Source organism: Rana temporaria, chromosome 1 (genome assembly GCF_905171775.1).
Source record: "Rana temporaria chromosome 1, aRanTem1.1, whole genome shotgun sequence".
Lineage (NCBI taxonomy): Eukaryota > Metazoa > Chordata > Amphibia > Anura > Ranidae > Rana > Rana temporaria.
Window position 1 is genome coordinate 64,552,737 of NC_053489.1, and position 14,250 is coordinate 64,566,986.

A 14,250-nucleotide genomic window follows, 5' to 3' on the forward strand; every position below is an offset into this window, starting at 1 on the left:
GGGGGGATGTCCCCTCCCGCCGCCTGTAAGAACGATCAAGCGGCGGAACCGCCACTATGATCATTCTTCTGGTGCGCAGGATCGCTGCCGGAAGAAAATGATATCTGAATGATGCCTCTAGGTGCAGGCATCATTCAGATATCACCGCACAAAGTACAGGACGTCATACGACGTCCACCCGGGATAACAGATCCCCTTTTTGGACGTCATTTGACGGCGTACGGTTTTAAAGTGGTTAAACCTCATTTGCCATGTAGTTGCCCACCACATTAATTTGTTCAGATCTTCCTGCAAGGTTTCCACATCCTGTGGCGAAGTCATTGCCCTGCTTAGCTTTGTCTCGTCCGCAAATAGGAACAGGTTATAGAAATGCCTGTAAAAATACATGAGGTTTTAAAATACCTGAAAATACTTTGAAGGGTTCCTTCAAAAATTGTTGAGAAGAGCTGCTCTATCACATATCATCTAAGACTCCTCATGGATTACATGGAGAAATCACAGGACAATTAGAAAAGAAGTGTGTCTTTTGGCCAAACTTTCAGTGTGTACATAATAATGCTGGGAGCCCAGCCTAAATCAATGCAAAATACAAAAAAGTACAGTATATGAAGATCAATAAGTAAAAGTTTGACGGACTGACAATGAGAATCTCAGAATACAAAGTATACTCTGTCCTGCTGCTAATGAAATCCAAAGCAACTTAAATTCCACTCCAAGGAAAACATTTTTCTAAAGGGCAAGAGCTCCACCTTGTGGTAGAAAAGAGAAACAACAACACATCTTACATATACATTTAGCATTACATAGAGCAGGGGTCGCCAAACTTTTCAATCGAAGGGCCAGTTTATTGTCTTTCAGACTTTAGAAGGGCCAGACTGTGGCCAGCAGGGGCAGAAAATGTCCTGGGCTTGGCATCAGTGAGAATAAATGTGGCCTCAGGGTTGGTGGTCAATAGGAGGAGTAGTGTCCCTATTAGTAGGAGGAATAGCATCCCATCACTGGTATCAGTGGAAGAAATGGTGCCTCCTTGTTGGTGTCAGTGGGAGGAATATTACCTCATATCAGTGAGGTTAATAGTGCCCGAGGGCCGGTTAAAGGCTAGCAAAGGGCCACATCTGGCCCTCGGGCCGCAGTTTGGAGACCCCTGACATAGAGGACAAGGGCCAGATTCAGGTACAGCGGGCGTATCTGTGTGGCAGCGTAACGTATCCGATTTACGTTACGCCGCCGCAAATTTCTCAGGCAAGTGCTTTATTCACAAAGCACTTGCCTGTAAAGTTGCGGCGGCGTAGCGTAAATCACCCGGCGGAATTCAAATTCGGCGGGTAGGGGGCGTGTATCATTTAAATGCAGCGCGTCCCCGCGCCGAACGAACTGCGCATGCGCCGTCCCTAAAATATCCCAGTGTGCATTGATCCAAATGACGTCGCAAGGACGTCATTGGTTTCGACGTGAACGTAAATGACGTCCAGCCCCATTCACGGACGACTTACGCAAACGACGTAACTTTTTTTCAAAATTTTGATGCGGGAACGACGGCCATACTTAACATCGGCTGCGCCTCATATAGCAGGGGCAACTTTACGCCGGGAAAAGCCTAACTTTACTGTGTCAGCCGCGCGTACGTTTGGGAATTCGCGTATTTAGCTAATTTGCATACTCGACAGGGAAATCGAGGGAAGCGCCACCTAGCGGGCAAAAAAAATTGCAGTTTAGATACGACGGCGTAAGAGACTTACGCCTGTCGGATCTAATGGATATCTATGCGTAACTGATTCCAAGAATCAGTCGCATAGATACGACGGCCCCAGATTAGACTTACAACGGCGTACATGGCGCAGCGCCGTCGTAAGTCCTTTTGATAATCTGGGCCCAAGTGTCTGACCTATGTGAGTATTGGGAGTTTGGCTTATCCACTTCAGCCCTGGAAGGTTTCACCGCCTTAATGACCAGGCCATTTTTTGCGATTCGGTACTGCGTTACTTTAACTGATAATTGTGTGGTTGTGCAATGCTGTACCAAAACAACACTGATGTCCTTTTTTCCCCACAAATAGAGCTTTCTTTTGGTGATATTTGATCACCTCTGTGGTTTTTATTTTTGGCGCTATAAAAAAAAAAGACCAACAATTTTGAAAAAAAAACAATATGTGTTACTTTTTGCTATAATACATATCCAAAGAATAAAAAAAAAATGTCTTCATCAATTTAGGCCAATGTGTATTCTTCTACATATTTTTGGGGAAAACTCCCAATAAGTGTATATTGATTGGTTTGCGCAAAAGTTTTAGCGTCTACAAACTATGGCATAGATTTATGGACTTTAATTTATTTTTATTATTTTTACTGGTAATGGCGACAATCAGCGATTTTTAGCGGGACTGCGACATTGCGGCAGACAAATCTGAACCTAAGTGACACTTTTTGGGGTCAAGTGACACCAATACAGTGATCAGTGCCAAAAATAAATGCACCGTTATTGTATAAATTACACTTGGCAGGGAAGGGGATAACATTGGGGCGATCAAAAGGTTAAATGTGTTCCCTGGGAGGGATTTCTAACTGTGTGGGGGAAGTATTGACAGGAAGAACACAGAGATCCGTGTTCCCACTTACAAAAAACAGAAGAGCTCTGTGTTTTACCCTTTCAGAACGGGGATCTTCCTTTGTTCACCTGTTCTGCATCTCTGTGGAGCAATTGCGGGTGACCGGCAGACATCAGGTCTGCTGGACTCACTAATTGGCTCCCACTCTGTGCAGCGGGCGCACCCACAGTATCTTTTGCGCAAAATGTCGTACAGGTACATAGTTTCACGCAACAGAGCCGCCCTGCCACAGTGTATATGCGGTGGGCGGTCTCTAAGTGATTAAGCAACTATTGCAAAGACTGAAGGAGAATTGGACATGTACAAGTTTTAGGCCCCTGGCCCCTGTGCGGTGGCGGCATAGCGCCGCTAGTTTTAGCGTCGCTATACCGTCCGAATTGCAGCGGTATTCCACTGCTAGTGGTGCGGTATTAACCCCCGCTAGCGGCCAAAAAAGGGTAGATACCGCCGCAATGCATCTCTGCAGTGGCGCATTGCCGGCGGTATTACCGCGGTATCCCATTGTTTTCAATGGGAAGGAGCGGTATACACACCGCTCCAAAGATGCTGCTTGCAGGAGATTTTTTTTTCTCCCGCCAGCGCGTCGCCTCAGTGTGAAAGCCCTTGGGCTTTCACATTGAGAATGCTGTGGCAGGAGTATTTCAGGCGTTATTTATGCACTATTTTTAGCGCTAAAACGCCTGAAATACACCTCCGTGTGAAAGGGGTCTTATAGTGGACAATGACAAATTAAGAAAATCTGCAATAAGAAAAAATGGAGGCTAATCTCCTTTTGAAAAGATTTGTTACCTGGAAGTTCTGATGATACAAATATTTCAATATTTTATCAGTCACTGACCAAGGTATGCAGATCGGGACTTTTCTCTGACTTCACTGGCTGAAGGCTTGTTCCAGGTCACCTACTCAGAGAATACTGAAGCCAGAGACAGCCAGGAAACTTGCATTTTTAGATAGATAGAGATAGATAGATAGAGAGTCTGTAGATTTGTCCTCTTATTTACCTTTACATACTTACTCTGGGTCTGACTCACCAGGCTGAAAGTCAGTAATTGGCAGTTGTCTGCAGCTGACAGGGCAACAACTGGCAGACGCTCGTTGACCTTTGATATTGGTGTAGAGTCAGACTTACACATGGGTCGAATGCTGAAATAATTTGCTTTCGAAAACCATAACCAAGTATTTTCGTTTGAATTTCGCACCATTAGTGGGCCACAGCAGCAGCCCATGTTCCTGCTGTCATAGAATTTGAGTGATTGGGAATGTTGGAAATGTATTTTTTTCTTATCAATGATGGAAGAATCGCGCGAGAAATATAATCGAAAAAGAAATGTGCTCAAGAAAAGAAAATTCCCAAAAAGAAAAGAAGATTCCCGGCCAGGAAAATAATTTCCTGCTGGTTGTGTATATCCTGGCTATCCCTCCTCTTTCCTATATGAAAGCAGTTTATTTCTTGGTATTGTCCTAAAGATGACCATACTCTGTACAATCCCGTTTTTAGCAGACCATACACAATACAGTAGGGCTGCAACTAACGATTATTTTCATAATCGATTAGTTGGTCGATTATTGTTTCGATTAATCGGATAAATAGCCTATAAAAAAAAAAAATATTATTTTTTATTTTTTTGGGGCCAATTTGTTGTTGGGCAGATTACAAAACACAAATTGCCGCAAAAACACATTGCATGCTTTTCTGCAGCTTCTCCATTGAAGTATATTGAACCAAAAAAAACAAAATGGCACAGTTTTGCGTTAAAAAGTCCTTGCCCTTTCCAAATACGCAGCAGCTGAAAAAAAATCATGGATGTGAACGTGTCCCATAGGAAAACATGTAAATGAACTGTAGTGGGTTTCTGCAAAAAGCACCAAAAAACAGAGGTGTGATTCCCCCCACCCCAGGCCTGAGATGTTTAGTAACATAATGGGGTTAAAAAAACTAAAATAAGTACAAAAAAGCAAATAATCGCTACTGCAAGGGGTTCATTTTTTTACTGTGGGACAGTGAAAGTAATATTTACAGTAGCGATTTGCTCTTTTGTACTATAAAAGGGCTAATTTTAGTTTTTTAAAACCCCATTATGTTACTGGCCGATTAATCGATTATGAAAATTGTAATCGATTAATTTGATAATCGATTAGTTGTCGATTAATCGATTAGTTGTTTCAGCCCTACAATACAGTCTGTGCAATCTCCTATTGAGCTGCCAACTACTATGTAGTGCAAGAGCCTGCCTTGATTTTGACCACCAGACACCACCGAGTACACCCCTCACATTTTTGTAAATCTTTTCTTCTATCTTTTCATGTGACAACACTGAAGAAATGACACTTTGCTACAATGTAAAGTAGTGAGTGTGCAGCTTGTATAACAATGTACATTTGCTGTCCCCTCAACATAACTCAACACACAGCCATTCATGTCTAATGGCTAGCAACAAAAGTGAGTACACCCCTAAGTTAAAATGTCCAAATTGGGCCCAAAGTGTCAATATTTCGTGTGGCCACCATTATTTCCCAGCACTACCTTAACCCTCTTGGGTATGGAGTTCACAGGTTGCCACTGAAGTCCTCTTCCACTCCTCCATGACGACATCACAGAGCTGGTTGATGTTAGAGACCTTGCGCGCCTCCACCTTCCATTTGAGGATGTCCCACAGATGCTCAATAGGGTTTAGGTCTGGAGACAAGCTTGGCCAGTCCATCACCTTTACCCTCAGCTGCTTTAGCAAGGCAGTGGTCGTCCTGGAGGTGTATTTGGGGTCGTTATGTTAGAATACTGCCCTGCGGTCCAGTCTTCGAAGGGAGGGGGATCATGCTCTGCTTCAGTATGTCACAGTACATGTTGGCATTCATGGTTCCCTCAATGAACTGTAGCTCCCCAGTGCCGGCAGCACTCATGCAGCCCCAGACCATGACACTCCCACCACCATGCTTGACTGTAGGCAAGACGCACTTGTCTTTGTACTCCTCACCTGGTTGCCGTCACACACGCTTGACACCATCTGAACCAAATACGTTTATCTTGGTCTCATCAGACCACAGGACATGGTTCTAGTAATCCATGTCCTTAGTCTGCTTGTCTTCAGCAAACTGTTTGCGGGATTTCTTGGGCATCATCTTTAGAAGAGGCTTCCTTCTGGGAAAACAGCTTGCAGACCAATTTGATGCAGTGTGTGGCATATGGTCTAAGCACTGACAGGCTGACCTCCCCACTCCTTCAACCTCTGCAGCAATGCTGGCAGCACTCATACATCTATTTCCCAAAGACAACCTCTGAATATGACGCTGAGCATGTGCACTCAACTTATTTGGTCGACCATGGCCAGGCCTGTTCTGAGGGGAACCTGTCCTGTTAAACTGTTGTATGGTCTTGGCCACCATGCTGCAGCTTAATTTGAGGGTCTTGGCAATCTTCTTAAAACCTATGCCATCTTTATGTAGAGCAACAATTATTTTTTTCAGATCCTCAGAGAATTCTTTGCCATGAGGTGTCATGTTGAACTTCCAGTGACCAGTATGAGAGAGTGAGAGTGATAAAACCAAATTTAACACACCCGCTCCCCATTCACACCTGAGACCTTGTAACACTAATGAGTCACATGACACCGGGGAGGGAAAATGGCTAATTGGGCCCAATTTGGACATTTTCACTTAGGGGTGTGCTCACTTTTGTTGCCAGCAGTTTAGACATTAATGGCTGTGTGTTGAGTTATTTTGAGGGGACAGCAAATTGACACTGTTATACAAGCTGTACACTCACTACTTTACATTGTAGCAACGTGTCATTTCTTCAGTGTTGTGACATGAGATACTGCATTACACACAGAGTGATATATTTCAAGCATTTCTTTTTTTTTAATTTTAAAGATTATGGCTTACAGCTAGTGAAAGCCCAAAATTCAGTATCTCAGAAAATTTGAATATTACATAAGACCAATTAAAAAAAAGGATTTTTAATACAGAAATGTTGGCTTACTGAAAAGTATGTCCATGTACAGTATAGTATGCACTCAATACTTGGTCGGGGCTCCTTTGTATGAATTACTGCATCAATGCAGCGTGGCATGGAGGCGATCAGCTTGTGGCACTGCTGAGGTGTTATGGGAAGCCCCGGTTGCTTTGATAGTTGCTTTCAGCTTGTCTGCATTGTCGGTCTGGTGTCTCTAATCTTCCTTTTAACAATACCTCACAGATTCTCTATGGGGTTTAGGTCAGGCGAGTTTGCTGGCCAATCAAGCTCAGCGACACCATTTTCTCCTTAGCACAGGTAAGAAGCTTCTAACGTTGTCTCTGGTTCAGGAGTGGCTTGACACAAGGAATGTGACAGTTGTAGCCCATGTCCTGGATACGACTGTGTGTGGAGGCTGTTGGAGCACCGACACCAGCCGTAGTCCAATCCTTGTGAATATCCTCCAAATTCTTGAATGGCCTTTGCTTCACAATCCTCTCAAGGCTGCGGTTATCCCTGTTGCTTGTGCACCTTTTTTACCACACTTTTCCTTCCATTCAACTTTCCATTAATATGCTTGGATACAGCACTCTGTGAACAGACAGATGTTTTAGCAATGACCTTTTGTGACTTTACCTCTTTGTGGAGGGTGTCAATGACTGTCTGCTGGACAATTGTCAAGTCAGCAGTCTTCCCGGTAATTGTGTAACCTACTGAACCAGACTGAGAAACCATTTAAAGCCTCAGGAAACCTTTACAGGTACAGTGGAACCTTGGAGAAAGCTCGTAAGCCAAGGTACTCGCATATCAAAGAAAGTTTCCCCATTGAAGTCAATGGAAATAATGTTTCACATTGACTTCAATGCCATGCAACACCGCATGCGGCCAGAGGTGGGGGGGCGCGCCGGAGAGCCTCGTAAACACTCGGAAAGGGCAGAGGACACCTCGGCTGAACGGAGTATTTCCGTGATTTTTAGAGCATTTCCAAACGGCGCCGATCGGCTCTAGCGCCCCCGCACCTCAGGCCAAACACGGAATTGCACACCACTTTGGCTTGAATCCTGCTATTTTGCGAGACAACACTTGCAAACCAAGTCAGGACTTTTTTTTTTTTATATACAGTGCTCGTATTGCGAAACGCTTGTTAACCGCGTTACTCGCAATCCAGGGTTCCACTGTTTGAGTTAATTAGCCGATTAGCGTGTGACACCACGAGTCTACAATATTGAACTTTTTCACAATATTCTAATTCTCAGAGATACTGAGTTTTGGGTTTCACTAGCTGTAAGCCATAATCAGCAAAATTAAAAGAAAAAAATGCTTGAAATACATCACTCTGTGTGTAATGAATCTATATAATAAGGAGGTTCACAATTTAATTGAATTACTGAGATAGATTAACTTTTTGTCATTCTAATTATTTGAGATGCACCTGTATGTGGCATATGCTATGCAATATACAAACAAATGTACCATAAACATTCCCAAAATGCCACAAAAAGTAGCTTTCTGCGGGTCCTACCTGCCATTCAGTGCCAGTAGGGCTCCTTCATCCTTCAGGCGTTTACTTTTTGTGACATTATCCTCGAGGAGAATTCCTTTCTTCCGTTTGACAGAGTGGAGCCAGTCCACATCATCTTTCTTAAAGGTACCTCCTTCTCCAGCCGACTCTTTTTCAAAGTTTTGTGAGGTCACCTTCGACACCTTCTCACCAATCTTCCTCTTCCAGCCAAAGGAAGCCATACTGTGGAGAAAACAGACCGATATCAAGATCTAGCACTTAAAGATTATTAGCTAGATTCAGAGACACAAACAGAGATACACTTAAACCTATCTAAGAAACGACGGGTTGCGCCGTCCTACCTTAGGGTGCAATATTTAGGCTGGCCGCTAGGTGGCGCTTCCATTGCAGTCGGCGTAGAATATGTAAATCACTAGATACGCCTATTCACGAACGTACGCCCGGCTGACGCAGTACAGATACGCCGTTTACGTAACGCTTTATCAGGCCTAAAGTTATTCCAACAAATAGTTGGAATAGTAATGTTAAAGTATGGCCGCCGTACCCGCTTCGAAATTCGAAAATTTTTACGTTGGTTTGCGTAAGTCGTCCGTGAATAGGGATTTACGTCATTTACGTCCACGTCTAAATCAATAGGACCGTGCGGCGTAATTTCAATCACGTCAGGTCAAAGCATATTAACATAAAACACGCCCCCTCAGCCTATTTTGAATTAGGCGCGCTTGCGCCCCGCCGCATTTACGCTACGCCACCTTAAGTTAGGAGGCAAGTACTTTGAGAATACAGTACTTGCCTCTCTGACTTAAGGCAGCGTAGCGTAAATACGATACGCTACGTCTCCTTAAAGTTGCAGCACTCTCTGTGAATCTACCTATATATATCTGACAGAATCCATTATATACAGATGACATAGGTCTACACAATATATAAAAGAATTTTAAATCGCAGAGGTGATCAAATTACACCAAAAGAGAGCTTGATTTGTGGGAAAAGAAAGGACGTAAAAATTTTGTTTGGGTACAGCATCGCATGACTGCGCAATTGTCATTGAGCAGCCAAATCTTCCGGGGCTGAAGTGGTTAAAATCATTGGGCGGAAGTGACGTTTGATGTCGCTTCCGCCCTCCAATGCCATGGAGCCAAGCTGGGGCCCATCTTTCCCTCACTCGGCATCCAGGCAGTGAGGGGAGAGGAACCGATCGGCTCCACTGCTACCGGCGGCTTCGGCAAGCGACGGAGAAGACCGGAGTGCAGCGGGAGGTCCTCTCCTGCTTCCGGTAAAAGTGATCTCACGGAAAATATGCCGCGAAAACCACTTTTATCGTAAAGAGGACAGTCCGATTTTTTTTTTACATTTTGGGGGTTATGGCAGCTAGCTGCTGCCATAACAACAGTATTTAACATCAAAGTAGCGACGTACAACGACGGCGGATGGTCCTAAAGTTGTTAATGGGACTAATATATGGTTTCAAAGTGTGTACATGTTATAAGAAAATCAGTGGAACGATCATCCGGGGTTTTCCTCGATGTTCCACAGCATCGATTGGTTTTAAGAAGGAGCGACTGGGCATGCTTTGAAACATGTCCCGCCCACTCTGACGTCACTTCCGGTAGCCTGTATTACAGGACACAGTGTTTACCACCGCTGGTCAGCTGGAACTTCCACCTGCAGCTGTCTTTACTCCCAGGAGGCAACCCGCTGGACGTTATGGATTCATTCATATGCCTGTTTTTCACTTCCATCTTGTATGTGTTTTTATCCCTTCCTTGTCATTAAAGCAAGGCTCGACAAAATCCGGGTGCCAGGTCGCAATTGCGACCTGTCGCCCGCCGGTAATTGAGGCCGCAGCTTTGCGGTCTACAAGGCCGCCAAGCCGCGGCCTCAATTACCAGCAGTCGCGGGCCCACCGCGAACGCGCGGCGGGGGCGCACAGAGGCACAGGATCCTGTGTCTCCGTGCGCTTCCGCCGCGCGATCGCGTCCTTGTGAAGTTCCAAGCTTCCTTCTGTGACCTGGCACCATCTGCTGGTGGCCGTTGGCATTACAAGTAAAACCAGTTCTAATGTGTAATTTCCCTCTAATTAGAACCCCCAAACATTATATATATTTTTTATTCTAACACCCTAGAGAATAAAATGGCGATCATTGCAATACTTTCTGTCATGCCGTATTTGCGCAGCGGTCTTACAATCGCACTTTTTTTGGGGGAAAATACACTTTTTTTTATTAAAAAATAAGACAACAGTAAAGTTATCCCAATTATTTTTTTATATTGTGAAAGATAATGTTACGCCAAGTAAATTGATACCCAACATGTCACGCTTCAAAATTGCGTCCGCTCGTGGAATGCCGACAAACGTTTACCCTTAAAAATCTCCATAGGCGACGCTTACAAAATTCTACAGGTTGCATCTTTTGAGTTACAGAGGAGATACAGGGCTAGAATTATTGCTCTTGCTCCAACTATCGCCGAGATACCTCACATATGTGGTTTGAATACCGTTTACATATGCGGGCGCTACTCGCGTATGCGTTCGCTTCTGCGTGCAAGCTCGTCGGGACGGGCGTGTTTTCTAGCTCCTAACTTTTTTAGCTGGCTCCTAGATTCCAGGCAAATTTGTCAAACCCTGCATTAAAGTGTTTAATTACTGCACTTAGGAGCGCCTTCTCCTATTCTTTGTTTTTCCTATATAGTTTGCTTCCCTTTTCTGCAGTACTGCTGTGGTGCAACAATCACATTTCAAGAGTTGTTATCCAGAGCGCCCTATTCTCCACATTCCTTGTTTTGGTTCAGTCAGCAGAACTAAATTTCTTTATCTGCCCTAGAACTTACTTAGAACTCCGTTTGACTGGTTAGCTGTTGAATTTTAAAAGCAGCGGCAAACTTGCTCATCTCATAGGTGTGCTAATCTGACAGAAGTTAGTTAGTTTAGATTCAACATCTAAACAGTCACACGGAGTTCCAAGTACTGCATTTCACTATATAAACTCACTTTACTGTTAAAAATATGTGTACAAAGCAAAACTCCAGTGGGTGTAACAAGATGTCCGCTTTCCCCCTTCTAAGTGTATCCTTACTATTTAGGAGTGCGGGGTGTAGCCAGATGGCGGCGACGGAACGTCACTTCCGTTACACATTAGAATCTGACAAAACAGGCAGCTCTGTGGTAAATCCTAACCCCCCCCCCCCCAATTCTAGAAGGTTGTAGAACATTCTGGAAGCTGGAGGGTGGAGACTAGGAGGGTTGTCCTGCATACTTTGGGGAGCTTAGCCAATACCAAGGTGGTGGGCCTGGCAGGGGACTAAGTGAGCCCTTTAATATGAAGTAGTTATGCCAGCAGGGGAGTCGGGTGGCAGATGGAGATGGTGCTGAGGGAACTGTCGGTGGCCCTTGAGGCGAACCCCCTAGACTGGAGGGGGGTGCTCTGCCTTGGTCTGGGGCTCAGGTGCTGGCCTAGCAGGATTATGGCAACAAGTGAAGCTTGAAAGGAGTCTTCCCTGAGAAACAGTGGGAGCAAGGAGGCCAGTGTGAGTACTACAGCACGGTGCAGGGACTTACAAGGGGAGAGACTGCCAAACATAGTAGGTCTGTGTTGTGCTTAAATCTTCTTTAACCTTGCCCTGGGAGATCTCCGGAGGAGTCAGTCGGCTAGACTGGTGAAGAGTCAGTCAGGTAGACTGGTGAAGAAGCAAGGAAAGGGATGGTCGGCACTCAGGATTGAGTACATGTACAAAGCTGTAAAACATCCTACGCATTTCGGACGCTAGTCCTTAGTAATGGCTAAAAAAAAACACGAAATAAGTAACACTTAAATAATATATACAAAGGTCACGTGATTAACCAACACAGGTTAATGACAGATTCTCTTTAATCTTTTAAAAAGATACAAAGATTCTGCTGGACTACTAAGGATAATAATTCCTCTTTTGTTCCTACTTTTGCACCGAAACCGCTGTGGAGATGTGTAAATCGGCTCCATGGAGAGGAGGTCACACTCTCCTGCTATGCGAATTGGATGCGAGGAAACTGCAATAGAGTGAACCCAGCCTTAGGGCAGGCAACTGAATATTCTGTGGATGTAATACATGCAGACAAGGCCATCTGTAATAAAACTGCGCTTAAAATGTTTCAATGTCACATTTCCAAATAAAAGTAAAAAGCAACAATAAATAATTCTGTTGCATTTCTTTGTGCCAGAATTTTAGTCAATCAATAATTATTATGGGGGCGTGGCCTAGACATGCAGCGGTGAGGACGTGTTTGTCTGGAGCTCCGGCGCCGACACCGCAATAACCTGCTTTTTCAGCTACTTTTAACAGCCTCTAACCCACGGATCATGCAGAAGAGAACGGGCAAGTCTCTCCCTAAGCCGGGAACCCCGTCGGGTTCCATAAAGAGGTTCCTGGCCGTGAAACCGGAGGATGTGGAGGACATGGACGGCCTGGGCCGCTCTCCACGTGGTACAAACTCTGGAGCGGGCTCCGCCTCCCGCCGTAAGCCAGAGCACAGGTGCCATTCCCCTGCCTCGTCTGCTTGTTCGGATGGTGACGGCAGTACTTCGAGACGTTCCAAAGTTGCGGCTCTGGTCGACGGCTTTCCGACCAAATCAGAACTTGCGTCTATGTTCCTGGGTCTGGAGCGGTCCATCAAGAAAGAAATATCCGCGGTGAGAGCGGACCTGTCGCAGGTATTGGAGCGAGTGGAGGAATCTGAACTTCGCCTGGACCGCCACGCGGTCGCCATTAGAAACCTGCAGGCATCCACCAGGTCCCTCACTATTGCACAAAGGATGGCCCTGTATAAGATCGAGGACCAGGAAAATCGCAACAGAAGAAACAACATGCGCATCAGAGGTTTACCTGAGGCGACTGGTGATGATGACCTCCTCCATTCTGTGCGTGGTATCTTTAACGGTATGCTGGGCCTCGCGGCCAACCACCCGCTCAAGTTGGACAGAGTCCACAGGGCCTTGCACCCACGCAATTTCTCAACGGATACCCCGAGGGATGTGATTTGCAGGGTCCACTATTATGAGGAGAAAGAGCGCATAATGCGCAAAGCTAGAGAGACTGCCTCCCTGGACTTTGATGGTGCTACCCTGTCCTTCTTCCCGAACCTTGCCAAAGAAACTTTGGACCGCCGCAGGGCCCTGAAGCTCAGGGCCGCTTCCATCAACTATACAAAAACAATTTTGCGGCGCTGAAAGTGAAAAAATGATGTGGTGTTGTTAATCTGTATAAATCTGTATAAACACCAATAAATAGTACAGTCAAGTGAAAAGTCCAAACCTGATGAATCTAGGACGATAGAATGTTCAAAATAAATTGTTGATAGATGAGTGATCAAGTGAGAAAACGAGGGTACATAGTGTGATAGTGTACATAGTGTGATACCGTAACAATGTTGAAATTTAATAACGGTTAAAAACACTTACAGTTACGCGTTTCGCAATAGTTTGCATCATCTGGGGTAAACCCGCGTCGGGACTCTGCTGCTGCCATGCGCTACTTTTTATTGATGTCCTTTTTATACAGCAAAACTGTAAGTGTTTTTAACCGTTATTAAATTTCAACATTGTTACGGTATAACACTATGTACCCTCGTTTTCCTTTATGCACGGTCTGATCGGTTGAGTTGCCGTTACTCCCCCTTGTGCTTGTGTACGTGATGTCTTCAGGATATCCCCCCTCCATATCCAGATCCGGTTGATGTGGTCTTCATCCATTCACATTCAGCTCGTATTGACCCTTTAGGCGTATGCTTATTTGGGGTCAATACCTCTGGTAAGCCTCTGCTTTTGGTGGTGGTCATTTTCACTATTCATTTATTTTATTCACCGTGGTGTTTGGAATTACTCACTTGATCACTCATCTATCAACAATCTATTTTGAACATTCTATCGTCCTTGATTCATCAGATTTGGACTTTTCACTTGACTGTACTATTTATTGGTGTTTATACAGATTAACAACACCACCAGTGGCGGCTGGTGCTCAAAATTTTTGGGGGGGGCGCAAACGAAGAAGAAAAAAAAATATAAGCCTCACTGTGCCCATCAAATGCAGCCACTGTTCCATCAATTCGCACCACTGTGCCATGCCATCAAACGCAGCCACTGTGCCATGCCATCAAACACAGTCACTGTGCCATCAATTGTCACCACTGTACCATGC

The 14,250-nt window shown here is 44.9% G+C and overlaps 1 protein-coding gene across 1 annotated transcript in view; it reads right to left on the bottom strand.

The window, feature by feature from the left end:
* Positions 1 to 14,250, bottom strand: part of TTC33 (tetratricopeptide repeat domain 33) — a 395,532-nt gene that overhangs the window by 364,428 nt on the left and 16,854 nt on the right. Inside the window, exon 2 of the mRNA XM_040338751.1 lies at positions 8,077 to 8,298. Coding sequence (XP_040194685.1) covers positions 8,077 to 8,297 — 221 coding nt within the window. The 5' untranslated portion in view covers position 8,298. The remainder of the gene's footprint in view (positions 1 to 8,076; positions 8,299 to 14,250) is intronic.